This window comes from Medicago sativa, chromosome 4 (assembly GCF_051527215.1).
Source record: "Medicago sativa cultivar Bolivia chromosome 4, Bolivia_mono, whole genome shotgun sequence".
In the NCBI taxonomy this organism is placed as follows: domain Eukaryota; kingdom Viridiplantae; phylum Streptophyta; class Magnoliopsida; order Fabales; family Fabaceae; genus Medicago; species Medicago sativa.
Genome location: NC_140752.1, coordinates 58,750,217 through 58,777,195, shown reverse-complemented (window position 1 = coordinate 58,777,195; position 26,979 = coordinate 58,750,217). Strand labels below are relative to the sequence as shown.

General features: G+C 33.5%; 2 protein-coding genes across 2 annotated transcripts; both read left to right on the top strand.

The window, feature by feature from the left end:
- The first annotated feature begins 347 nt into the window (after positions 1 to 347).
- VPS41 (vacuolar protein sorting 41) lies at positions 348 to 15,871 on the top strand. Its single transcript, XM_085701839.1, has 19 exons — positions 348 to 764; positions 1,851 to 2,120; positions 2,218 to 2,397; positions 2,720 to 2,980; positions 3,762 to 3,894; positions 4,822 to 4,912; positions 6,106 to 6,208; positions 6,867 to 6,970; positions 7,054 to 7,147; positions 10,469 to 10,624; positions 10,702 to 10,764; positions 10,920 to 10,985; positions 11,390 to 11,590; positions 12,948 to 13,025; positions 13,100 to 13,219; positions 13,330 to 13,410; positions 14,263 to 14,348; positions 14,932 to 15,013; positions 15,125 to 15,871. Exons 1-19 carry the CDS (start codon positions 498 to 500, stop codon positions 15,563 to 15,565), a joined length of 2,877 nt encoding a protein of 958 aa, XP_085557965.1. The 5' UTR covers positions 348 to 497; the 3' UTR covers positions 15,566 to 15,871.
- Positions 15,872 to 19,813: 3,942 nt separating this feature from the next.
- On the top strand, positions 19,814 to 26,777 carry LOC146930244 (protein argonaute 5-like). Its single transcript, XM_085701837.1, has 22 exons — positions 19,814 to 20,482; positions 21,762 to 21,976; positions 22,093 to 22,248; positions 22,335 to 22,468; positions 22,561 to 22,667; positions 22,874 to 22,977; positions 23,171 to 23,309; positions 23,405 to 23,521; positions 23,600 to 23,707; positions 23,791 to 23,853; positions 24,085 to 24,195; positions 24,287 to 24,458; positions 24,536 to 24,657; positions 24,745 to 24,882; positions 24,969 to 25,111; positions 25,175 to 25,240; positions 25,342 to 25,405; positions 25,754 to 25,880; positions 25,976 to 26,049; positions 26,156 to 26,250; positions 26,345 to 26,376; positions 26,468 to 26,777. Exons 1-22 carry the CDS (start codon positions 19,973 to 19,975, stop codon positions 26,635 to 26,637), a joined length of 2,967 nt encoding a protein of 988 aa, XP_085557963.1. The 5' UTR covers positions 19,814 to 19,972; the 3' UTR covers positions 26,638 to 26,777.
- Positions 26,778 to 26,979: the final 202 nt, after the last annotated feature.

Below are 26,979 nucleotides of genomic sequence, written 5' to 3'. Positions count from 1 at the left end.
AATGTACACCCTCCGGTCACTATTATAAGCAAAACTTTGCATTTTAGATTCATTCATTAAATGATGTATGTGGTCTATAATAAAGACCATATACATTATTAATTGAATGTATCTAAAATGCAAAGTTTTGCTTATAATAGTGACCGAAGGGTGTACATGTTTAACTGTGATTGGAACATTAAAGAAGAAGAGCACACAACATGAACGTAGGTAAGTAATTTGTTTGTCGGCTAGTCATTAATTATTTTATTGCCGTCAAAAAATATTTTATTCCTCCTCCACGAAAAAGGAAATTTCGAATGTGTAACAGTTCAATTTATGAAAACAAAAAAAAATGAACAATACTTGAAAAACAAAGAAGGAAAAAAAAAAAAACAAAAAAACGTGGGAACATTTTCCCAGCGCAACGAAACAGATCTACGCCACACCACAATTTCCCATTTTTCACCGTCAAACAAACTTTTCCGACGACGAAGCCACCGGGAATAACAATCCGAATGGCACCGATTCCGCCTGAGAACGGCGTCGACGGCGACGATGAACGCGAAGAAGACGAGGAAGATGAAGAGGAAGAAGACGAAGATGAAGAAGTTGAAGAGGATGATGATGAAGAAGAGCCGAGGCTGAAGTATCAGAGAATGGGAGGTAGCGTTCCTTCGTTGTTAGCTACTGATGCCGCGTCTTGTGTTTCGGTTGCTGAAAGGATGATCGCGCTTGGTACTCAGGCTGGGACTATTCATATTCTTGATTTTCTCGGGAATCAGGTTTGTTAGCATTGCGTTGATTTGCTGCGTTGTTTATCGTCGAAAATTCGTTAATTGTTTTGAATTTGTGGTGTTTTGATTAAATTGGAGTTAGTTAGATCAAATTTGAAGGAATTCATTCAATCAAAGTGTGTTTAGATTGAGAAAAAAATACTGTGTTTTTTATTTTGTTTGTTTAGTTGCGAGTTTGGTTTTGCTGGACAAAAATTGATTTTGAGTGAATTGATTATGGAAAATTGATTGGCTAAAAGTGAGTTGAAGGCAGAGTGATTTGTGTTTGCCGTTTGGATACATTAACTTAAAAGCGAATTGAACTATAAGTTTATGTTTGGTTCCACTTCTTGAAGGGGACAAAATTGATTTTGAAAGTGTAGAATTGATTTGACGTGTTTGGTTGTTTTCGAATAGAATTGATTTGTCTCTCGAATTGATTTTACTTGAAGCTAGGATTTGTAGATTTTGATTCTAGAATTGATTTTTACACTCAAATTTATAATTAATTCAAGCCACTTTTGCATGAATGGATCAAACACAAAGGACTTCACGTTCAACTCATTTTTAGTCGGAATCAATTCACTCAACCAATTCTTATCACAGCAGAACCAAACATAAACTAAAATTGAGTGTAAAAATAAATTCGAGAATAAAAGCTCCAATTTCTACCTGAAGTTTGAATCAATTTCCGGAGGCAAAATCAATTCTATTTGAGAGCAAACAAGCATGTAAAAAACAATTCTAAACCTCTAGAATCAATTTTGCCTCTTTCATAAGTGGAACCAAACATGCATAGTTAAGTGAAGTAACATGTATTTATTAGTGATGGAAACTTGAGATTTAGACAAGTAAAATTTGATTCCAAATCATTATTGAGATTGAGCTGGAACACTTGTGTTAATTGACATTCTCTTCTGGCTAATGTATGGAATGAGAGCTGGATATCGTTGTTTGTGTTGACTATGTGCACCTTCGAGAGATATCACGTGCAGTGTTGTAGATTGTAGCTGTTGTCATGTGGTAGCAAATTGCTTGCTTGTGTTGTATTTTAGAAACGAACGAAATTGTTTCTGACGAGTAATTTTATTACAGGTGAAAGAATTCTCTGCACATGCATCTGTTGTGAATGACCTTAGTTTTGACTTGGAAGGGGAATATATTGGAAGCTGTTCTGATGACGGAACGGTCGTTATAAACAGTCTTTTTACTGATGAGGTAATGAAATTTGAGTACCATCGGCCCATGAAGGCGATTGCTTTGGACCCTGATTATGCAAGGAAAACGTCTAGGGGATTTATTGCTGGTGGTTTAGCTGGTAATTTATATTTAAATTCGAAGAAATGGATTGGCTATCGGGACCAGGTTTGTTAAGTTATTATAACTCTTAGCAGCACATATGTTCTGGATGGTATTTTTGGTTTGTTAACTTAAAAATACCCTGTTCCCTTCCCAAAAAAAGGTTTTGCACTCTGGTGAAGGTTCAATACATGCTGTGAAGTGGAGAGCAAGTCTTGTTGCTTGGGCCAATGATGTCGGAGTGAAGGTTTATGACACTGCCAATGACCGGCGAATAACATTTATTGAAAGACCACGGGGATGTCCACACCCCGAGCTTTTGATTCCTCACTTGGTTTGGCAGGTTAGTCAAATATCTATATAGTTGTCTGTTTGTCATGCTGTTTTCACTTGAAAGCTTGTTCCGTCACTTTGAAGTTTGAACAGCGGCAAATATGTTATTTAATTTGTTGTTGTTCCATTTCTTGATGAAACCGCTGAACTTAATCTTCCACCATCACTTAATAGGATGACACCGTCTTAGTTATTTGCTGTTTGTCATGCTGTTTTCACTTGAAAGCTTGTTCTGTCACTTTGAAGTTTGAACAGCGGCAAATATGTTACTTAATTTGTTGTTCATTTCTTGATGAAACCGCTGAACTTAATCTTCCACCATCACTTAATAGGATGACACCGTCTTAGTTATTGGCTGGGGAACATCGGTCAAAATTGCCTCAATAAAGACAAATCACCATAAATCCACCAATGGGGCATACTTGCAAGTTCCTGTGCTTGGTATGACCCAGGTGGATATTGTGGCATCTTTTCAAACCAGCTATTTCATCTCAGGACTTGCCCCATTTGGTGATTCTTTGGTTGTTCTTGCTTATATTCCTGGAGAAGAAGATGGAGATAAGGATTTTAGTAGCACAGCTCCTTCACGGCAGGTATTTATATTCCTTGCATATGGTGAAATTATATAATTTCTCATGCTGTCCTTGAACCTGTTATAATGCAAGTGTAGAAAATATACCTGATATATTTCCAAGTTATGAATAAAGTTCATGCAATAGTTTGTTTAAATAGACTATTCTAAACCTAATCGGCCCGATTAATTGGCCACATATAATTTTTACTTATAATTGTAAATATACATATACATATACATTATTTACAACAGTAAACCCTCCCGTTCCTATATTATAGCTACAAGCTGTTATCTCGGTTCAATCTTCTATGTTCACTTAAATTATATAAAGGAGCTTCCTCCTGGCATTTTAATTTAAAGGGGTAATTTCCTGGTCATAGTACTTGGATATATTAGAAATTTGAAATCTATTAATTTTTTGTCTGAAGGGTTCAAACAATGAGCTGGCTCAATTGGAATATTTTGTTTGCTTCATTATGTTCGATAAGTGACCGTACCAAACCAGCATAACGCTGCTTCCAGAAATTAGTTATTTTTTAGTACAAAGTTACAAACAGCCATTACATTATTCGATATGTTATGTTTCATTGAGACTATATATCATTTTTTTTTCCATTAGTTATTTAAGCCAAAAAAGTGTAAGTATGGAAGCAATGAAATTGTGGTTGCATTTGCCAAAAATAAAATGTATGATGTGTTATATATGGAAGGAGAAGTGAGGTAGTTCATTCTTCTGCTGCCCACTTCACTAAATCTGGAATTTTCTCACTGTTCTAAAGTCGATATGCAAATTTGAACAGGGCAATGCACAAAGACCTGAAGTAAGAGTAGTATCATGGAACAATGATGAACTTTCAACAGATGCTCTACCAGTACACGGGTTTGAGCATTACAAGGCAAAAGACTATTCTCTTGCTCACGCTCCCTTCTCAGGTTAACATTTCATTATTCTTGATTATTATGTATTGATAGAAATTGGATCAAAACTTACTCAGTATAGTCAATCCATTGTGTTATTCTTCTGTGTATACTGATATCAGTGTGGTATCAGTACATGTGGGGGTGGAGTTACAGTGGAAACTGGAAAACAAATAACTGAAAGAGGAAATAGGTAACCATACAGATCAAACTTCCCCTGCCAATTCTCCTTCGATGACCTCATTGCAGTATTGTTAAATATCAGCTATAACGTAGCAGAATTTGAACAAATCGCTATTGTTCTGCTATACGCTATTTAGTGCAAAGTGTTATCAAACATCGATTATAGAAGTGCTATAGCGCTGTACAATAGCAGAATTTGAATAAACCGCTGATTTCCGCGATTTTTGACCGACTACTTTGTCTCACTGGCAACCTATTATTACATTAGACATTATGTCCCTGGGAACTTAGGAACTGTATGGTTCAAGAATCAAGATAACTTTGTCCGCTCTCATTTTGTGCTTATGCTTTTACTACTCTTTCAAGATAACTCTGTTTTCAAAGATTTATATATGAAACATTGTTATTGTATATAATTTTTTTATTTTGTTATTGTTCTTTTAATTGAAAATTCTTTAAAAACAGGAAATATAGTTAACACTTAACAGGTGGTGCAATTTTTTTGGGTACACATGTAATTTTGTAAAATTATTGAAAACGATATATGAAATTAAAAAATGTTTCTCAAACCAAATAGATCCTTAATTTCCCTTGAGTGTGTCTCCTTAATCTCTTACATGAACCTCTGTCTTCTTGGGATTTGGACGGTCTGTGCTGTGCATTTTCCTAATGTACACCATAATAATAGGCGGTTTCCTACATGCATGTTGTGTGTATAGAAAGTCTGCATAACAAATGTTGTTTTTCATCCAAATGTAGGTAGCAGTTATGCCGGTGGTCAGTGGGCTGCAGGCGATGAACCACTGTACTATATTGTATCCCCAAAGGATGTAGTTATTGCAAAGCCAAGGTTAATTTCAAGTTCCTTATCCTTTTGTATTTTTTTTTTGCATTTTATTTATGCATGAGAGGGAAAAAATGATGATAAACATGCTTTAATGAATAATCAATTTGTGATATTTCCTTTTGTTTATTTTGTATTAGGATTTAGTATTTGGTATATGTACTTTAAATCAGTGATTGTGTGTTTGGGGGGGGGGGGGGGGGGAGGATTTGGTAAGAAAAAGAAATTCTTTCATCTCTACATGTTGTCTTAAAACTCATCATATCCACCTATCATGATGGATGTTTTGTTTTTCGTTTTGCATATTCCGTGTTCTTGATTCGTCAGCTGAATGCTATGCATGGAAGAATCAACAATTTTCCAATGCAGTGCCTTGATGTGGCTGATCATTGATGTCAACTTCACCAGTTGTTGTGTTATTTTATTCATATATCATTTTATGTCACATATCATAAAATTATAATAAATGGAACATACTTTCTTAGTCATTTTTGTCTAGAAGTGCCTAAAGAAAATGTGAAATGCTATTATCTATGTGAGATTCTTCAACATTTGTAATAGAAAATCTGGCACTTTTTTATTCAATAATTTGACCCCTTCAACATATGCTGCTGTGCCACAAAAAACTTAATTGTTTATGAGCAAATCACTCCATCCATCGTTGCCCTCAAGGAACTAGAACATATAAATTAAAACAATTGAAGTACTCATGTGATAGGGAACCGAGTATGAGGGGATAAGAAAAAGGGCTATTATGCAATAGAGAGTATGGTGAGGTTATATGGTAATTGAAGAGTGGGCTAGGATGCTCAATTGGCAAGTTTGTTATGCTTTAGTAGTATGAATAGTGAGGTGGGTGAATGGTAGTAGGTATGCATGATTATTGCTAGAACCATTATGGTTAGGCAAAGAAAGAGTGTTCTCTTTCTTTGAGGAGCTTAGCTCCGGGGTAGTTGGGAATCATTTCCTTTCTACACTTTATCTTTCATTTTCTTATTGTAAGACCTTCTGCTCAATTACCAGTTAATGAACACATTGTCCATAGATCGATATTTCCGGGTTCCATCAGTATGTTCTTCAGCTTAAATTTCTTGTTACAAAAATTGCTCGAATTTTTTAATATATGTCTAAAATGTCCTACTTATATTATAAATTTATAATTAAAATATGGATAGAAGTTGATGCATATTGATAATCAGGGATACCGAAGATCATATTGCTTGGCTTCTTCAACATGGATGGCATGAAAAAGCTTTAGCTGTGGTTGAATCTAGTCAGGGACGCAGTGAACTACTTGATGAGGTATTTAACTTTAAGTTTGTCGGTTCAATCTATTTTCTGAATTGTATGCTTATTAGTATTTCAGAAAGTTATTAATATAGATTATAATGGGCAATTGTATGACAAATAATTGGAATAAGGGCATTACTTATATGCATATGGAGGCGCTGTTTATGTTCATTGCATAATGTGAAGGCTCCTCAACTATTTTGTTTCCCAAAAGCCTTTTAATTTGTCATCTCTTTTCGTCTGTGATGATAACATTAAGGCTTGTTTCTCAAAACATTCGCAGTGGCCGCCTAAGAACTTTCGCCTTCACCAGGCTTGAGAGTTAATGCTGCTTTATCCTAAGAAAAAAAAAAATTTGTCATCTCCTTTATTATACTTTCCTTTCCTATCTCCTCTTTGATGATTTTTTTTTTTTTTGGGGTATAAAAACACTATAAAAGTATGTTGTGTACTGTGTGCGTATCTCTTAAGACAGAGGGAGTCATTCTGTACCTTTGATAGTTGTGAAAGTAGAAATCCTATATGAAGGCAAAACACTTCTAATCTTCTATCTTTCATTACAATTTCCTCGAGTTCCTAACAGTATCTTTTTACTGTTTCTTTCTAGCTGAATTTCTTTATTTGAGTATAATGATAGAGTAAGTGTTTCATTTTCCTCATGTCTTTGCAGGTGGGATCTCGGTACCTTGATCATTTGATTGTGGAAAGAAAATACGGTGAGGCAGCTTCTTTGTGTCCCAAGTTACTACGAGGATCAGCTTCGGCATGGGAGAGGTACTGAATACGGCATACCATTATTTTTAATCTTGTGGGGTTCATATCTTGTAATTGAGTGTTCAATGGACCGTTTTCACCAGATGGGTCTTTCACTTTGCACATCTGCGTCAACTTCCTGTTTTGGTTCCTTACATGCCTACCGAAAACCCCAGACTACGTGACACTGCTTATGAGGTTAGCTGAAGCACATTGCTCTCTTACAATTGATGTAACACCCGATTTTTAATATTAGTTTATTAGTATTATTATTAGATGATATTAATATTAATATTATTAATAGTATTGGTTTTCTTGATATTATTAATTTAATTATTCGTATTTATTAAGAGAATAGGTAAGGAGAAAGTAGATTGATTGATTAGTCGGTTAAAGAGTGAATGAAAATAATGTTTAGGGAGAAAATAGAGTTTTTTTTAGAGAGAATAAGAAAGTAGATTGCGAACGGAGGTGGATTAGAAAAATTGGGTAGAAAAGAGGGGTAGTTAGTGAGTTGAGTAATGCTTTAATGATTTAAGTAGAGGGGAGTGTGAATAGCAAGACGCTGTTATTACAGAAAGAATAGTAACAAATTTGGGAGGTGCATATTTTAAACTCAAAGATTAGTAACAAACTTAGCTGATGATTATAAATAGATGAGAATATTAGGGTCTGTTTGGTTCGAGAGTTTTGGAGGGGAGGGGAGGGGAGATTTTTAATTTGAAGTGTTTGGTTATATTTTTAGAAGGGGAGGGATGGGAGGGGAGCAAATTTTATTGCACTGCCAAAATTATCCTTAGATTAATTTAAAATCTCAATATTATCCTTGTAACAACATTTATTATTATTAGGTTATATTATCCTTGAATCAAATATTATTATTATTATTATTATTATTATTTAGGTTATATTATTTTGTAACAACTTTGATTATTATTAGGTTATATTTTTCTTGTAACAACTTTTTTTATTACTTGTAACAACCCTATTACTAATCCATTATTCCATCGTCTATATCGTGTTGTTATCGATTACATCGTTAGTGTTTCGTTACTTTATTATCCCTATTTAATAGTTTAAGGGTAAAATAGTAAAATAATTTTAAAATCCCTTCCCTCCCCTTGCGAACCAAACACATTTTTAATTACAATATCTCCCTTCCCCTTCCCTCCGTTAAAATTCCTCCCCTCCCCTTCTAATTCTCGAACTAAACGGACCCTTAGAAAAATAAGGTTACAACAAAGGGAGAAAAGATTGGAGATCAAAGGAAAACTAGGGTTGTAGAGAGAAAAGACAAGGTGGCATAGAAAAAAGAATCTGGAGAGATTTCACCGTAGGAATTCATCAAATTCTCCATGCTAGAGGTAAGGGTGGAGTCTCTATCCACCATAAGGGCTGTATGAACATATGGGTAGTGAAGGGCTTTGTTTTCCGTTGTTTTTCATGATCCTTTAATGAATTTATGTTGAATTCGTGCTCTAATTTGTTGTTGTGATTTTGAGTATGTTTTTATTTTTGAATTCATGATGTCGATGTGTTAAATTCATGGTTTAATTATGCTCAATTTTTATTTTATTACGTTAGATTAAAAATGACTATACGTACCTAGTTGATGTTAGAGAATACATCCTACTGTTGTTTCGACTTGATTGTTGGCAATTCTTGGCTATTTTGTACAATTTTGATTTAGTTCGGTTATACTAGCTTTAAATTAGATTTGTGAGCTATTATATGATTAAGTGTTGAAGTGCTAGTGATGTACCATAAGGTCTAGTGTTCTTACAAGCTAGATACCAAACTTGCAACAGCTTTCTTTGATAATTTTTTTTTTTTTTTAATTTGTTAAATTTTTCTCAGTTTGTGAATCATGTATTGAAGCATTGGTGATAATTTTATTTGGGAATTTAAGAAGTGTGACAACTTCCTTTTGATAAAAAAAATTGTGGTGTTTAAAATACATAATGGTGCTGCCAAATCTAAAACGTGCTGATTATATATTTGACTTATGGTACCTTTCGGGTCGCTTATAAGCCATGGTTTAATAAGTAAAATAAAAGGGAATTACTAAAGGACGATAGGAATGAGACAGTATAAGTGAAATAGGTGTTCAAATATTGCAGTGAGAATTAGAATGTGGCTTAATACATAAGTTTGAAATCTTTAATCTAAATTAGTTATGAAGTAATCCTTGAAGATGTGTAATGATAAATTATTTGATGATGTAAAATAATGAGATTATTTGATAATGTGTGTTGATGTTTTTATTTGACGATGTGTAGTTGATGTGTTATTTAACGATGTGTAAATGATAAAATATTTGACGATGTGAAATCTAATGATGAGTTATTTAAAGATGTGTTGATATAAAGATGTGTTATTTGAAGATGTGTCATTTAAAGATGTGTATTTGTCGAGTCATATAAATATGTGCATTGTCGAGTCATTATTTGGTGCTCATGCATTCATGGTCAGTCCGATTTAAAGATGTGATTTAAAGATGGGGGATAAATCAGTAACATAACTTTGACATCCAAAACCGGTACCACATGCATATAGAATCGAGTTAGGGACAATGCATTCATTGTCAAGCATATTTGAAGATGTGGTGAATTTGATTATATATTTAAAGAAGTGTAATTTGTGAATTATTTGATGATGTTTTATTTAACGATGTGTAATTGATGTGCTATTTGAAGATGTGGAATTAATAGACGTGTTATTTGAAAAAGTGTAACTATTTTAAGATGTGATATTTAATGATGTGCTTCTATATGATTATGTGTGAATGATTTGTATTTTGCTAAGTGGTTACTTGATATTCTTAAATGTTCTCGATGCTTATGTGTTATTATAAGATGTTGGTTGATGCCTATTTGATTTTTATTAAATGAAACTTTATATTTAAATATGAATATTGTCTGACTATGATGCATACATGTCTAAATGTAATTGTTGTGTTCTTTTATCTAGATCTATACATGTGATTATGCATCTCTTGTGTTGGATATATTCTCACCCTCTAGTGGCGGGTTGGGCGCCTACACCCTTGTGTAGATTTGTAGGAAGAAGAAGTTTAGTAGCAGTGAGTCTGATTTGTAGGAAGAAGTTTAGTAGCAGTGAGTCTCTCTGAGGATGGTTTTCGAGCCTACTCGTTTACTTATCGCTTTTGGGAGTCTTCATCGAGTCGAAGCTCTGATCTGTGACACTAGGGATTGGGGATTTATTCTATTTTAGATTAGGTTTTAGAATTCTTTTGAATTCAGTTTTGATGTTGATACAAATGATGTGAAAGTTACTTTGATGTTTTGAAAAATTTATTCTGCTGCTACATTGTTAATTTAAATGAAGTATTTTTGAATTGAAGAAGATGTGCGACACCCTTGCATGTTTAATTAATTATTGTATTTTTATTAGAAAATAATATGTGGGGTTTAGGGTGTTACAATTGACGTGTATGCATAGTATCTGTATAGAACAGACTTGAGATAGAGCTCATCTATTATGCTTTTAATTCTACAGGTTGCTCTTGTTGCATTGGCTACAAATCAATCTTTCCATAAGGATCTCTTATCCACTGTGAAATCCTGGCCATCTGTAATTTATTCTGCACTACCTGTTATTTCAGCCATTGAACCACAGCTAAATACTTCGTCCATGACTGATTCACTCAAGGAGGTTAAACCTGATTAATCATATTATATTTTTAACCTGTTAACCATTCCTTCTGTTAACATTTTTGTATCATATTGCAGGCATTAGCGGAGTTGTATGTAATTGATGGGCAATATGAGAAAGCCTACTCATTGTATGCAGATGTAGGTGGTGCAATTAATTTTTCTTGCAGTCAGACAGCAGTTACATTAATTAGATGTCATACAATTGCTTTATACTGGAGTCCATTGTCTATTTTGTTTTGGCTGCTAATTCACTTTCCTTTTCTTCCTTTAATTATTTTGTTTGGTTTTTTCAGCTTCTGAAGCCAGAAGTATTTGATTTTATTGATAAACACAACCTACATGATGTAATTCAAGAAAAGGTATAACTGTATTTTGTACAAGTTATTTGAATCCGTGGTTTCTATATATGCCTTGATCTTACATTGTGTTCAAATTCTTGTTTAATATATCTGTTGGCATTTAATTTTAAGTTCCTGAAGAGTTTTGTTGCCAAGTTTTGATGTTGTATGTTACAATTTGGTTATCCATGTTTATCATATTTGATATATTGAATGTATATGGCAAAATGGATGAACCAACAAAATCCCATCTGATTCAACAATTGTTCTGATTTAGATTTGAACATTCTCAGACTTGTTTATAGAGGACAGAAGTTGTTTAATTATACTCTTGACTTGGTATACAAGCTCAATTCTTTTTGTATTTGTTTTCATTTCTTTGTATGATCATTGGACTCTTATTTGTTTAATCTCTGCCTGTTCAGGTTGTCCAATTGATGATGCTAGATTGCAAGCGTGCAGTTCCTCTGTATATCCAGAATAGGGAATTAATAAGTCCACCTGAGGTTGTGAAGCAACTTCTAAATGCCGATAACAAGTCTGATTGCAGACATTTTTTACATTTGTATCTCCATTCACTATTTGAAGTAAATCCACATGCTGGGAAAGATTTCCATGATATGCAGGTAGTTTTAATTCTTTAATTTGCAAGCGTCCTTTAATTTTGAGTACCATTACTAGTTTGAATTTCAGTTATGGTCAATGACACATGAATGCTTGACAAGAAAATATAGGACTCGATGCTTGACTATATACCTAGATATTTGGTCATGTGGAGAACAGGAGATTACTCTGCAGTCTAGCACTTAGAAATATTTTGATACAGGCCTTCACTTTGCAGCATTTTTAAGAGTTTCTTCAATTTTATTCTATCTTGTTAATAACCTATTCCCTTTTAGACAAATTTTGTAAGTTATATAGGCATCATTTGGCATTCCGGATTTCTGGTTGGATGAGACTAAAGTTATCCTTCCTGATTTTGAAATGTGTGTGTGTGTGTGTGTGTGTGTGTGTGTGTGTGTGCTGAAGTCTGACGAATGTCCTGTCAAGTGATTATTCTACTTGGTGAATGAACGGAAACACTTTTACCTTGTTCTGGAATTTAACATTTTATTGTATTATTATTAGAAGAATCTTTGAAATTGAATATTTTTCTAGGAAAGTTTTCCTTTGATATGCCTATTGAAAATCATTACATAGCTAGCCTCAAAGCCTAAATGAAAGAGGAATGTTATGTAATGAAAATTGTTTTTTTGGTGGTATGTAATGAAAATTGTTAGAATCAAAGAATAAAATCCATAAATTTATCATCAGGATTAGAATAATTTATCTATTAGGATTTGAATTATCTAAATAGAGGCGAATGTTACTATAAATAGAGGTGAATGTTGTTTAACTTAGACACACTTAAATCACAAGTTCGACGTGCTATTGTTCTACAACTTATGTTACAGTTCCGGTTGTCGTTTCTGTCGCTTTGTAAGCATTTTCTGTGCTGCATCCAGTGCTTTTTTTCTCGCCAATGTGATTTTCTTCTCATCCAGGTGTGAGTTATTCAGTTGTGCCTTCTCTAGTAAAATCCATCACCGACAATCACCCAACCCACCTTCAAAATCCTCTGGCGAGCCCAACCGATCTTTGTTATAGTCACATCTGGCTGCGCTATAACTTTTTGTCTGCAGCCAAAGCCATGTTATTTCTATTTCTTTACAATACATCATCCCATTGCAATAAGCTTAAAGCTTAGTATGCTTTAGCTTGAAGAGGAGCGCTAGAATAAAAATAAAAACTAAATTCATATATATTAATTAAGATTAGAATCATAGATTAGGATTTCAATTAGCATATATTGTATTGATTCTATATGCTGTTACAGTGTGTCTTCTCCAGCTAAACATTAGTGGAATGGTTTATATGCGCTGCATGTAATTTAATATTTCTTTTCTAGCATTTGATAAACCGTTTTCTGTTGAATGTGCATAGGTAGAACTCTATGCAGACTATGATCCAAAGATGCTGCTACCTTTTCTTCGTAGCAGTCAACATTATACCCTTGAGAAGGTGATGAGTCAATGACTAAATTCAGCAATTATATGTATGCATGCCTGTGAATCGAGCTCATAGTTATTTTTCAGGCTTACGAAATTTGCATCAAAAGAGACTTGATGAGGGAGCAAGTTTTCATCTTAGGAAGGATGGGAAATGCAAAGAAAGCCCTAGCTGTTATTATAAACAAATTGGGGGATATAGAGGAGGTATTGTATCTTATTTTATACTTGTTTTTGGTTTTAACCAACATCTAAATCTTGAATTAGAATTTCGGGGATTTTAAAGTAAAGTTTGAAGTTTTCATATTTTTGCACAGGCTGTAGAGTTTGTTACCATGCAGCATGATGATGAACTCTGGGAAGAATTAATCAAGCAATGTATTCACAAACCTGAGATGGTGTGTATATTTAGGATACGGACCTGTTGATTACTTGCTTGAATAAAAATGGTTTTGTTTTTCTGAAAAGATACCTCTTTGGGAGCTAGTCTTTTACTTTTCATTCTATTTTTAAGACCAGAAAACCGTTATTTAAAATAAAATAAAAACTAGAACATCTTTTATATGTTTCCTGACTTTGTCTGTGTTACAAGTATGTGGTGGAAACATCTTTTAGAAACAACACATCGGAGACCATACTACTATTTCTCTTCATTATGCTCTCCCTTCTCTACCTTTTGAACAAGTGGAACATAATAGTGCTGTTTTATAATGCTTCATTCTATCTTTTTAGTGAAACCAAACTACAGCACTTTACTTATGTCTTGTTCTGTTCCTATTTTGATGTTTACCAAGGATCGAATAAAAGTCAGTTTTGTCTGTCCTACTCGAACCTTTTTGCTAAATAATCAAGGAATTACCCTGATTTATTTTCCTTTGTCTTCCCTATAATCGAGGAATGTTGATTGTAATCCTATTGTTATAAATACATAAAAGGTTGAAGATTAATCTCAAGTAATTCAAAGCAATCTTCATTGCAATTTCAAGTAATATTACCTATTTTTAACTCAAATCCTTGGCCATTTTTTAGAAAAAGTAAAGATCAATGTAACATGAGAAAAGATAAATTCATTGTTTTTATTCAATACTTGTTTACGGATCTGCTTTACAGAAGTTTGATTTTGTTGATAGTAGTTTTACAAATCTGTTTTAGAAATCCAAAATAAACAGAGGCAACATGCCCAGTATTTACTCATTTTGCATACCTACTCTTTCTGATATTGCTGTTGGTATGATTCTTGCAATTAACAGGTGGGCATACTATTGGAGCACACAGTTGGAAATCTTGACCCCCTCTACATTGTAAATAAGGTTCCCAATGGGTTGGAAATACCTCGGTAGGTGATAAGTGTGATTTAACATACCATGCATTATATTATCAAAACATATAATATAATATTTTAAAGGCAAAATTACACTTTTAGTCCCTTAACTTAATTTCAGGTAACAGTTTGGTCCTTTATCTTTTTTTCATTTCAATTTGGTCCTTTTTGTCCATTTTCATATACATTTTCAAGCTTCAAATTTAATATTCTTATGCAAATATAGACAAGGATCATAGATTTGAAGACTGAAAGACCATAAGAAAATAAAATAATGAATTTTAAGCTTAAAAATTCATATGAAAATGAATCAAAAGGACAAAATTGAAATGAAAAAAAGATAAAGGACTAAACTGTTACCTAAAATAAAGTTAAGGGACTAAAAGTGTAATTTTGCCTATTTTAAATTAGTATTTGGGTTGTAGATCTCTATAATTCCTTTCTCACTATTCTGGTTATGTCTCTGTATGTTGTTCACCTGCTTTTGATTTTATCGATTGCTTGGAGTCAAATCATTATGGCTTCAACTTCAAGTTCCATATATATTCAGTAACATTATTTTCGTCTCTGACTAATTTTCTATCTGTACTTCTAATAGGCTCAGGGATCGGCTAGTTAAAATTATCACTGATTACAGGACGGAAACGTCACTCAGACATGGGTGCAATGATATCCTTAAGGTGCTTTTATTTTCCCCCCTCCTTCTCACCTTTACATAGTAGAATGGAAAGTTCTTTGATCTCAATAATTTGATAGAATAAAGTATCTAACTGATTTTCTGTTTGAAATAGGCGGACTGTGTCAATCTTTTAATTAAGTATTACAATGAGGCAAGGCATGGAATTTCTTTAGGCAATGAAGGAGATGAGCCACGAGTTAATATGAGTGACCACCGTGCCTCTCAGGCATTTGAGAAATCCCTAAGTCTGAAAACCATGGAGATGAAGTCAAAGACTAGGGGAGGGGGAAGATGTTGTATATGTTTTGACCCATTTTCTATACAGAATGTATCAGTCATTGTTTTCTTTTGCTGTCATGGTTATCACACAACCTGTCTCACGGATTCATACTACACTAGTAGCACAAGAGAGATTGAACCCACTCCCAAAGAGGCAGAATCATATGATGATTACAACGGTTATGCAGATGATGCCAGCGATGAAAATGAAGAAGAAACCAAGTCGGATGGTCCTCGTATGCGTTGTATTTTGTGTACTACCGCTGCTGGTTGACTGTGTTTGTGTGTGTCCATTGTGTTCATATGGTTGATATTTTTGTTTATAGTTCCATTCACATGTGGTTTAATTTGTCCTCAATTTTTGTTTTCTTTCTAAATATTAATTGGGTTTTTTTACTTTCCCATTTTTTACTTTGTCTTGAAGGATTGGGGTATGTTCCCCTTTTACTTGAAATGTGAGGTTCCTTCCAAATTTCCATAGATGGTTAAGTGTTTATAGCAAAAAAACTAATAGTGACCGGGTTATGTACTTCAACTAGTGATTTGCTAGTTCGATTAGTGATTCAGCTGAGTTTGAGCACTCCCTTTTAGCGTGTATATTCTTATTCTTTGTTCCATCCTTTTTGCTCTGTAGTGTCATTTGTATTCATGTTGTGTGATTTCAGTATGTTTATCAAATCATATTCATACTGGTTATTCTCTCACATAACGGTTTGTAATATGTTATCTAGATCCTAATTTAGACGGGTTCTTTGCAACATTGTTTATACTCTTATTCATGATCTACTACACCATTGTCGCGCCATGGCAGTGTTCTTGATTTGTTACCTAGTATTCTGCTGTCAAAATCCTATTTATCACGTTGTCAACATCCATATATTTCAGATAGACCTTGAGCTGGGTCTCATTACTTGTCCATATAACCAATGTAGAGTGCGAGATCATGTGTTTTTGTGGTCAGTTTCTTCCTTTGGAACTCCTTACACGAGTTATGTGATAACAACAGAGTGAGGAAAAAAACATCCATGCCTAATTGATTTTTGTTGTTTTTTTTTGTTGACAAATAATTGATTTTTGTTAGTTATTTCCCTGGTTATACACCTCGGACACAAATTTTAACAGTAATAGGTAATATACTTGGTCCATTTAACCTCGGTTTAGCAATGCTTAAGTTTGGTTCAAGGTTTGGTCCATTAATTGTTTTCATTGGATCATTTTTTTAGACCTGACTGAGACTAACCTTTTGAAAGACTGATATATTATTTGGTATAGTAGTACCAAACAATTTTTATATATTTTTCTTCAACCTATGAAATCCTCTTATTTTGATGTGTATTCAATTCTTTAATCTTTGCTTTTTTACAAAAGTTTATGATTTGTGTTCTAACCAACTTTTATATGACACATCATTGATAAGATCTTAAAATATCATTAGTTTAATAATTTAAGCATTTAATTTAGAATCTACCATTTTAATCTTTAATATGAAGTTATGATACAATAATAAAGTTAAAAGTTGTTATATTTTAAGGTCGAGAAATTCTTAGGTGAACTCTTACCCAACAGATCATTCTTACACCCAACCAATTAAAATCAAACATCTCATTAAAATAATAAAAAAATTAATATCAAAAAAATTTCTCATTATTTTTAATATTTCTTTAAGGTCTTATTAATGATATTCACACAAAAAATTGAACATAAAACGTGAATTTTTTTTTGACAAAAAAACGTTTTGTAATAAAGATAAAAATTGATAACATAAATTTTAGAATGACCAAAAATCAAAGAAAATTTTTAGAAGGACTAAAACTGAAAGTTCATATATTCTATAATGATCATTTTTTAAATAACACTTTTTTTAAAAATAAAGTGATAACATTTTATTATTTTATATTTTTGGTACAGATAACATTTTATTTATCTAACAAAATCAATTTATTTTCTTACATCATTTTTTCCACACACATTTGATTGTTTTTTCATATACATGCAATCAACGACAGAACATTATCTCTTGAATCGAATACCCTAAGGTTGACAAGAATACCATAAATACGGGTGTATATTTTGTATTTAGCAAAAGCGCGTGTGCGACCCAAAAGCACAACGAAAGTGTAATAGTGCGAGTGGATGAGTTTCTTGCTTCCTTCCTACTTTCTGTTCATAGAGTGTTCTGTTGATAGAGTGAGTGACAACGAAATAATGCAAACTGCAAACATACCAAAATCACTTCATAGACATATAGATATTGAATATACGGGTGGGGTCCACTAGTCTAAAAGGTGTAGACTGACCTGAAAATGATATTCAAACTCTGAATATCTGATTTTATGAGCTCAGCCGCCTACAGCCCTACACATCAATCGTCATGATGGAAGGTTTATTATCATCACATCACACAATTTTGATGAAACATAACGTAATCATTTTATGCATAATAGCCTTTTCATTTCCTATTTCCTATACAATGTGGCAAAAAGTTTTCCGATTAAAAAAAGGTCATGTTAACTTGTGCCCTTAGGGCACAAGATAAGGAACATAAAAGTAGATATATTCCCTTAAATTTTGTGCATTCTATTTATTATAAATTCAAAAATTAAATTGAATGCACACATTCCAACAAAAAGTTACTATGTTGGGTGTCTTATCTTGTGCCCTAAGGGCACAAGTTAACATTTCCCTTAAAAAAACTATTACCGCACGTATTCTCTAATTTTGTACAATTAATATTTTTTTAAAAATATATGTATTCTTAAAATTTAAATAGTTTTTTTAAGAAGCTAAATTATCCCACTTAAATTGGCACTTGGGAGGATCCAACTGAGACCTCAATGAGGAGCGCACTCACAGGTCCCAAGTCAATAGCACTAGACCAACCCAAGTGGGTTTTAAAATTTAAACGGGTTTTAAATTAAAATTTAAATAGTTGACTCAATTTTAAATTGACACTTGGGAGAATCGAACCTGAGACCTCAAGGAGGAGCGCACTCCTAGGTCCCAAGCCAATACCATCAGACCAACCCAAATGAGTTTTAAAATTTAAATAGTTGACTCGATTTTGTTGGGTAGAATAAAAAATATTTAGATTTTTTATTGTCCGTCTCTAAGAGTTTGGTTATTTCTGAAGCGTCATATCTACCAAATACTCTCTCTGTTGTCAATTAAGTAAATTTGATTTTTTATGTTTATTCAATTAATGATGTATGTGGTTCATATTATGGATCACATGCATCATTAATTGAATGAATATAGAAAGTTAAATTTATTGTAAATGTGTTACCAAAATGTTGTTTAGACATAGTTTATAATCGTATTTTCAATGTTGTAGAGCTGAAGAAATATGAATGATTAGCACTATACATCTACTATCAAATTTTCTTCAATGGAGCACATTCTCTAAGGCGGAGAGGCACATATTCATCTTGGGTTCCACATCTAGGGCAAATAGAAAAAGTTGTCAAGTTGCATGATACCAAAACTTGTTAGTTGAGATCACATTGTACATGCGTAACCAAACAAATTAAGAAAGTCATGAAATTCTTCCCTTAAAACAATGATATTTGAACAATCTCTTTAATGTTTTGATTTTTGTGTTAATAACTCATTTTTCTTGTAAAATTTTAGTTGTCTTGAAAATTATCTTATAAATAGGGAAATGGATCATCTGCAGCACTTTCTCTCCTGCACTCCCTGCTGCCCTTTTATGTTCCTATCTCTCACATGATTTCCCTCTCTCTCATCATTACTTCTTCCTTATTTATCCATATCCTATAAAATAGATGTGCAAATAACAAACTTCTCTCTTATTTATTCGTTGGTAGCAAGCATTCTAAGGGCCTGTTTGGTTAGGGTGAAAGAAGTAGGAAAGATTGAAGAAGGACAGAAAGTAGAAAGATTACCAATCTTTCCTTAGTTTGGAATATCCTTAAAAAGGGAAGGAAAGGTAATTATTACTGGGTCCCACACAGAAAAATGTTTCTGTGCCATTGAGGACGGAAAGCATACAGATTGCACCATATTGATTTAAATTACACAAATGCCCACGAACACAAATGCTTTTCCACGTGACATTAAAATATAAAGTAATGGAAGTAAATTTTTATGGTTAGGTGCCAAAATTGCATATCATTATTATTTTTTCCTTTCCCCATATAATCTGGCATTGTCTTTAATTTAGAACGTGAAAACACTGCAATTAACATCTTCATTTTAATATAAGGACATTTATGTCATTTTACAAAATTATAACTTTCTTTCCTTTCACTTTCTTTTCACTTTCATTCATACCAAACAACTAAAACAATCATTTCACTTTCCATTCACTTTCCTCATACTTTCTTTCCTTTAACAATCTTTCCTCTTACAATCTTTCCTCTCACTTTCTTTGGTGATCCAAACACACCCTAATGGTTGAGATTGAGAACCTAAACGCCCTAACCAAACAAATTCGGAATCTCTCCCACTACGCGCTAATTCCATTTCTATTTAATTTTATTTAAAAAAAACGTTCGAAATTTCCAAATTGCGTCTTTCTTTCTTCCACTACAGTTACATTCACCAACTCTCCTACTTATATAACCAACTCTCCCAATAACTAACTCTCACACACACTCACTCTTCACATTTTTCTTTATTCTCACAAAAATCCAAATCTTCTCCGTAACCGTTTTTCTTCACAATGTCTCGTCGCAGTGGCGCAAACGATTATGATCCTCGCCATGATCCTCGCCGTAACCAAATTTCTCCGGCGACTTCTCAACAATCTTCCGTCAATGCTCCACGATCAGGCCGCGGCGGTGGTCGTAACGGTGGTCGTGGTTCACACGGCGGACACACCGTTCCATCTTCCACTCCAACTCCGGTTACAGTCACCGTTTCTTCATCAACATCAGCGCCGGTTATTTATCATTCATCTGTTGTAGCTCCGGTTGCCGCTGGTTCGAGTTCGAGTCCGGTTTCAACCGTTCCGTCTCTGCCTCCGGCGACGGTTTCGACGGAAACGCTGAGTTCTGAACTTGAAAAGAAGCTTGCATTGGAGACGGTTCCGGAGGCTTCTGCTCCGTCGTCTCAGAAGGCGATAAGGTTCCCTGACCGTCCTGGTTTCGGTCAAGTTGGAAGGAAGATTCGAGTTCGCGCCAATCATTTCCATGTGCAAGTCGCTGCTGATAAAGTTCTTCACCATTACGATGTTTGTATCTTTAATTCTTTAATCTTTATCACTAATTACTACTCCCTCCGTCCCCGTTTAATTGACCTACTTTGGTTTTTCACACAGATTAAGAAAAGTGTATAAATAAAGGGGAAAGTGGAATATATTGTATTGGGAATGATAAAAGTAGTATTATTTAGTGTTATATTGTATTGGGAATGATGAAAGTTGTATTGAAAATTGAAATGGGTCAGTTATTTTGGGACACTTTTTTTTAGAAAATGAGTCAGTTATTCCGGGACGGAGGGAGTAATATATCTATAACTTCAAATTAATAATATGAAATTGTTAAATTTCTGATTAAACAGTTAAATTACTAAACTAAGTATGATATGTCATAAGAGAAAAGTTGGTTGGAACGCAAAATATGAAATTTTGTGAAGACAGAAAATTTAGAGACAAAAAATTGAAAGAAATTTTTAGTTTTAGAGGAAAAAAAAACGGTTATATTTAAAGGACTGAATATTGGAAGAAAATTATGAAATTTTTTAACTCATTTTTCTCCATCTTTAGGTTTTTCGTTTTTGTTTATTATGTTGATAGGAAACTATAAAACAAATTAGTTACAATTGTGTTGTGGATTTAGAGATACTGAAAATTTGATTATGCTATTTTATATTCTTTATTTTATTTTTGAGTGTTCAGGCTTTGTTTATTGTGTTGATTTGAAAAAATAAATCTAGTTACTTACAATGTGTTATGGTTATTGAGAGGTTCAAAATTTTAATTACACTCAAGTGTTGATTTGAAATTTTTTATTACAAAGTATTATGTGTTTAGGTTTTGTTTATTATGTTGCTTTGAAACAATGAAACTTGCAAGTTAAAATGTGTCTGAATTTAGAGAGATTGAAAATTTTAATTATGCCCATAATTTGTTTTTTTATGAACTTAAATGCAAGTGTTTGGGTTTTTTGTTTTTGTTTATTATGTTTGATCTAAAACAATAAATCTAGTAAGTTACAATTGTGAGTTGGATTTAGAGACTGAAAATTTTGATTATGCCCTTGCATTTTTCTTTACTCCAATTTGAAGTGTTTAGATTTGATTGTTGGATTTAGAGACTGAAAATTTTGATTATGCTCTTGCATTTTTCTTAACTCCAATTTGAAGTGTTTAGATTTTTTTTTTTTTTGTTTTGTTTATTATACTAATTTTAAAAAATCAAGCCAGTGATTAACAATGTGACATGAAATTCCTTAAAAAAAAACAATGTGATATGAAATTGAGAGGCTGAAAATTTTATTTAATATTTTTAGGTATTGATTGCACCCGAGATTGCATCGAAGAAAGTGTCCAGGGATGTTATCAATCAGTTGGTGAAAATGCATAAGGAGTCCCTATTGGGGAATAGGATTCCTGCCTATGATGGGAGGAAGAGTCTGTATACTGCTGGTCCATTACCCTTTACGTCGAAGGTTTTTGTGATTAACTTGGTTGATGAGAACAAAGGATCCTCTTCTGGTTCTGACACGTGAGTTCGTTGTAAATCGGTTTTTAATACTGATGGATACTACTTTCAATGTATATTATGATCCGATTTAAGGAAAAAGCGTGAACTGAAGCTTTTGATTTTATCATTTGTGACAGGAAAAAGCGTGAACGCGAGTTTAAGGTTACAATTAAGTTAGCTTCGGAAACGGATCTGAACCATCTTGCTCAGTTTCTCCGTCGTTTGCAGCTGGATTGTCCTTATGAAACCATACAAGCTCTTGACATTGCTTTGCGGGCAACTCCATCTGAAATGTAGCAACATTATTTTTTGTGTGGTTTATTTGGATTTGCTGATTGTGTTTTAATGTTCAGGTTTTAATTGATAGACTGTTTTTCAGGTATACTGTTGCAGGGAGGTCATTTTTCTCTCCCAGTTTGGGGGCACAGGGGCCTCTTGGCGGTGGGACAGAATATTGGAAAGGCTATTATCAAAGCCTTAGGCCAACACAGATGGGATTGTCCCTCAATATTGGTTTTACTTCTACACATTACTGATATTTTTCTTGTTGAGTATTTACAATTGAATCTATATTTCAGTCTTTGACAAGTGATACTTTGTTTCAGATGTTTCTTCGAGGGCTTTTTATGAACCAATTTGTGTGACTGACTTTGTTTCTAAGCATTTTAAGTTGAATTTTTCAAGGCGACTGTCTGATCAAGATCGTGTCAAGGTATTCGTGATGGATTTTTATTTTTTTATTATTATGTTATGAACTTGTATTAAATGAGGTGACATAAAATGAGACATGAACTACTTATAACTTGGTTATGTTTTAATAATTTCATGCCAAGGCTATTTTTCTTCATTTCCTTTATGACACCAAGAGTATGAGACGTTAGTTATCATTAGCGAATATATTTTTTTACTTTGTTTCAGATCACGAAAGCCTTGAGAGGTCTTAAGGTAAGATTCTCTCACGGAGGGATCATAAGGAGTTACAAGGTGACCGGTGTCTCAAAAGAGCCACTCAGAGACCTAACGTGAGTAACTTTATTTTCTTTACCATTTTAGTTATTCCTTAGATGTTGGAGTAAATTGCGTCTATTGTGTAATATTTAAAAAGGCTACTTATTTGCTTGAGGGAAAGGTGTATCCTCCTTGGCTAAGCTTTATTTTAACATCTTTAGGCTTGATCTCACTCTTCATTTTGTTTGTAATTTGTTATCCATTAAGGTTCATGCTTGATGACAAAGTAACTCGGAAAAAAGTTGTTGAACATTTCAATGAGAGATACGGTATTGTGTTAAAGCATCCACTTCTTCCCGCTCTCCAAGCCGGAAGTGACACGAGGCCTATGTATTTTCCAATGGAGGTTTTTCTCTTCTATACGTCTATGTATTGAGGTTCTGCATAATGTTTTATGATGTTGTATTAGACCTCAAATCTGTTGTGGTGTTTTTGTTGTAGCTTTGTCAAATTGAGCCTGGACAAAGGTACTCCAAAAGATTGAACGAAGAGCAAGTAACTAATCTTTTAAGGGCCAACTGTCAGCGTCCCCATCAGAGGGAAAGTGATATTAAAAATGTATGGTACCTATTTATATAGGTTGTGTTTGTGTGCGTGTTTTTTCCCCTTCATAATTGACATTTCATTTCTTGGCAGATCGTGAAGAAGCACCGTTTCAACATAGACAAAGTTGTGTGTGAGTTTGGTATCAATATAAGGGAGGAACTTGCTTTGATTGATGCTCGTGTTTTGCCTCCCCCAACGGTATACATAGGTTTATACTTAATAAAATTTGGCTAATTACCTTGTGTAATATTTAATAATCTTTAATTTTCTTCTGACTGCAGCTCAAATATGGTGGAGAGTCAAAAATTGACCCCATGATGGGACAATGGAATATGATGAAACATGTATGATAAATCTATTCTTTTTGTATGAATGCTTTCAAATTATTGTGGTCTTTATACTTTACTTTTGTGCTTGTGGAGCTTTTGGTCCTCTTGAATTTTATTTTACTTGTGTGTTCGATCTTATGTAAACATGTGACAATCTAAATTAATTTGATTTTAATATTAGATATTAGATTCTTTCCTATGACAATGGTTAAATTTTTTATCAATGTTGACCTTTTTATTTTGTAGAAAGTGGTTAATGGTGGCAAGGTGGAATTTTGGAGTTGCCTTAGCTTTTCTAGATTGAACCCAACTCAATTTTGTGCGGAGTTGGTTAATATGTGTCAAGCCAAGGGAATAGTATGTTGTTTGTTTGTACTATTTCATTTAATAATTATTATATGCTTCCCCATTTTGACAACCTTTTTTACCTGTTTGGATCTTGTACCAGCATTTCAACAGAGATCCTTTGGTACCTATAGCCCCAGCCAATTCAAATGAAATTGAGAAAGAGCTTGATGAATTCGACAAGAACTGCAAGGCAAAACTTAATAGTACAAACCAGAAAGGAAGGCTGCAACTGTTGATTGTAATTTTGCCTGATTTCAAGGGGAGGTTTTATGGTAAGTTTTCTATCAAGTCTAAATTAATTTCTAAGGTTTGGTTTTACTTTATTGAATTACTTTGTTTTGTTTTGCAGACCATATAAAGCATGAATGTGAAACTAAATTAGGAATTGTGACTCAATGTTGCGAGCCAAGGAAAGCGGCAAAGATGAATAAAATGTATCTGGAGAATTTGGCTTTAAAGATTAATGTGAAGGTAAGTTGTCCAGTAAATAATCTGCATGTTCCAATGTTTTTATGCGATTGCTACTAAGTTTTAAACATTTAGTTCTTGATTGTCTAGGTTGGTGGTCGTAACACCGTGCTGAATGATGCAGTTATATATAATATTCCCCTAGTAACTGATAAACCAACTATAATATTTGGAGCGGATGTAACACACCCTCATCCAGGAGAAGACTCAAGTCCTTCTATAGCTGCAGTAAGCTTTGTCTTTTTGCGTACTTATTTGCAGTTTTTTTATGAAATCATATTTATATTTTGTACTCTGCGTGTTGAATTATAAAGGTGGTGGCATCCATGGATTGGCCTTGCGTCACAAAGTACAGGGGAATGGTTTCTGCCCAGATTCAACGGGAAGAAATTATTCAAGATCTTTATACAGAAACAAAACATCCTCAAAAGGGAACTGTGCCTGGTGGAATGATAAGGTAATGGTGTTAGATTTGCATATTCCCCATGTTGAGACAACTGATTTTTCTTTTAATTTTCAGGGAGTTACTCCTGGCTTTCTATAGATCAAATAATAAACGGAAGCCTGAGAGGATCATATTTTACAGGTTGGATTTGGTTTTAACTAAATGATACATAAGGATGTCTATGTGCATATTTTAATTTATTTAATATCATTTCTTTTTCAATATTAATTTGTGTTTATCAGAGATGGAGTAAGTGAAGGGCAGTTTAGTCAGGTTTTGCTGTATGAGATGGATGCAATTTGGAAGGTATGGCAAATATGACTCCACATTTTATTTTATTTTTGTTTTCGGAAGGGGCTAGTGGTCCAACTCATACACTCATACACAAAACACATTGGGTCATGCGGGTTTGAATCTGCGCCTAACATACGTCCATATATCAGATATCCACTGAGGAGGTCAATTAACATATTTAACCACGGAACATAGTGACCACAGAAATGCTCTTGCTGTTTTTTCTTTATTTTTTTACTCGTTCTATGCAAGTGCCTTGTAGATAAAATAAGGAGTTTCTCAATATCTTTTTACTTTTTATTCTTTTTCTTTATATACAAATGTGTTCTATTTTTGATGAATTTTTCAATTCGGTCTCAGGCTTGTGCCTCATTTGAGGAGGGGTATCTACCAAAAGTTACTTTTGTGGTTGTCCAAAAGAGACATCACACCCGATTCTTTCCCGTCAGTTCTGATCAGACAGATAAAAGTGGAAACATAATGCCAGGTTTTCAATTTATTTCTTGCCTTCCCTACAACTGGTACCTGTTCTCATTCCAATTTATCTATATGTACTGATTTTGTTGTTTGAAATTGTCAAAGGAACTGTGGTAGACACAACCATTTGCCATCCCAGGGAATTTGATTTTTATCTGAACAGCCATGCTGGGATTCAAGTAATACTTACTAGATCCATTAATTTTGTATGCTCGTATGTACTAGTTGCTCAAATGGCATTTAACCAATCTGTGCTGTTTCCATTTGAATGTCTTCGTTTTTCAGGGGACTAGTCGACCAACTCATTATCATGTGTTGTTTGATGAAAATAACTTTAGTGCAGATCAGTTACAGGGTTTAACCAATAACTTGTGTTACACGTATGAACCTTTTCATTTATTTTTCTAGTCTGAACTACTGTTTTCATTTAATTTTAGAAGCCCTGATCTCATATTTTCTTTTTTCACTTTTCAGTTATGCAAGGTGTACTCGATCGGTGTCAATAGGTATATTACTCTATTTTCTTTGTTGGTTTTACTGTAGTCCATACAAAACTATAATTTAGTTTTTTACTAGAATATTGATCCTTGTATGCAGTTCCTCCTGCGTATTATGCCCACTTGTTAGCTTCCCGAGCTCGCTGCTACATTAGTGATGTGGAAAATCCTGATTCCGGTTCTGCAAGTGGTAACAGGAGTGCCCCCAACTCTGTTGCAGCACTGCCCTCAATCATGGAAAACGTCAAAGAATTTATGTTTTACTGTTGATATTGGTTTGGCGTACAAATTTGGATGGGTGATTTGGATGATCATTTATTTACCTTGCCTTTTAATGTCTATTCCTTTTCTTTTTTTTAATTATACAATCTAATTTTGGAAAAAAGTTATTCACCTTCCTTCGTTGATAATTTCTTTGTTAATTTGTGTTAAAATAATTAATGCTTCATTAATATTCAAAATCGACAATTAAGACAAAAGGAGTACTAAAACAATTTTTGTGAGATGAAGAAAAGGAATAAATACATCCCAATAATCTTAACTTTTATATATGAACATGTTCATTAATCGAAATCACAATTAACAATTCATTTGGTGCAAAATTAGTGTCTC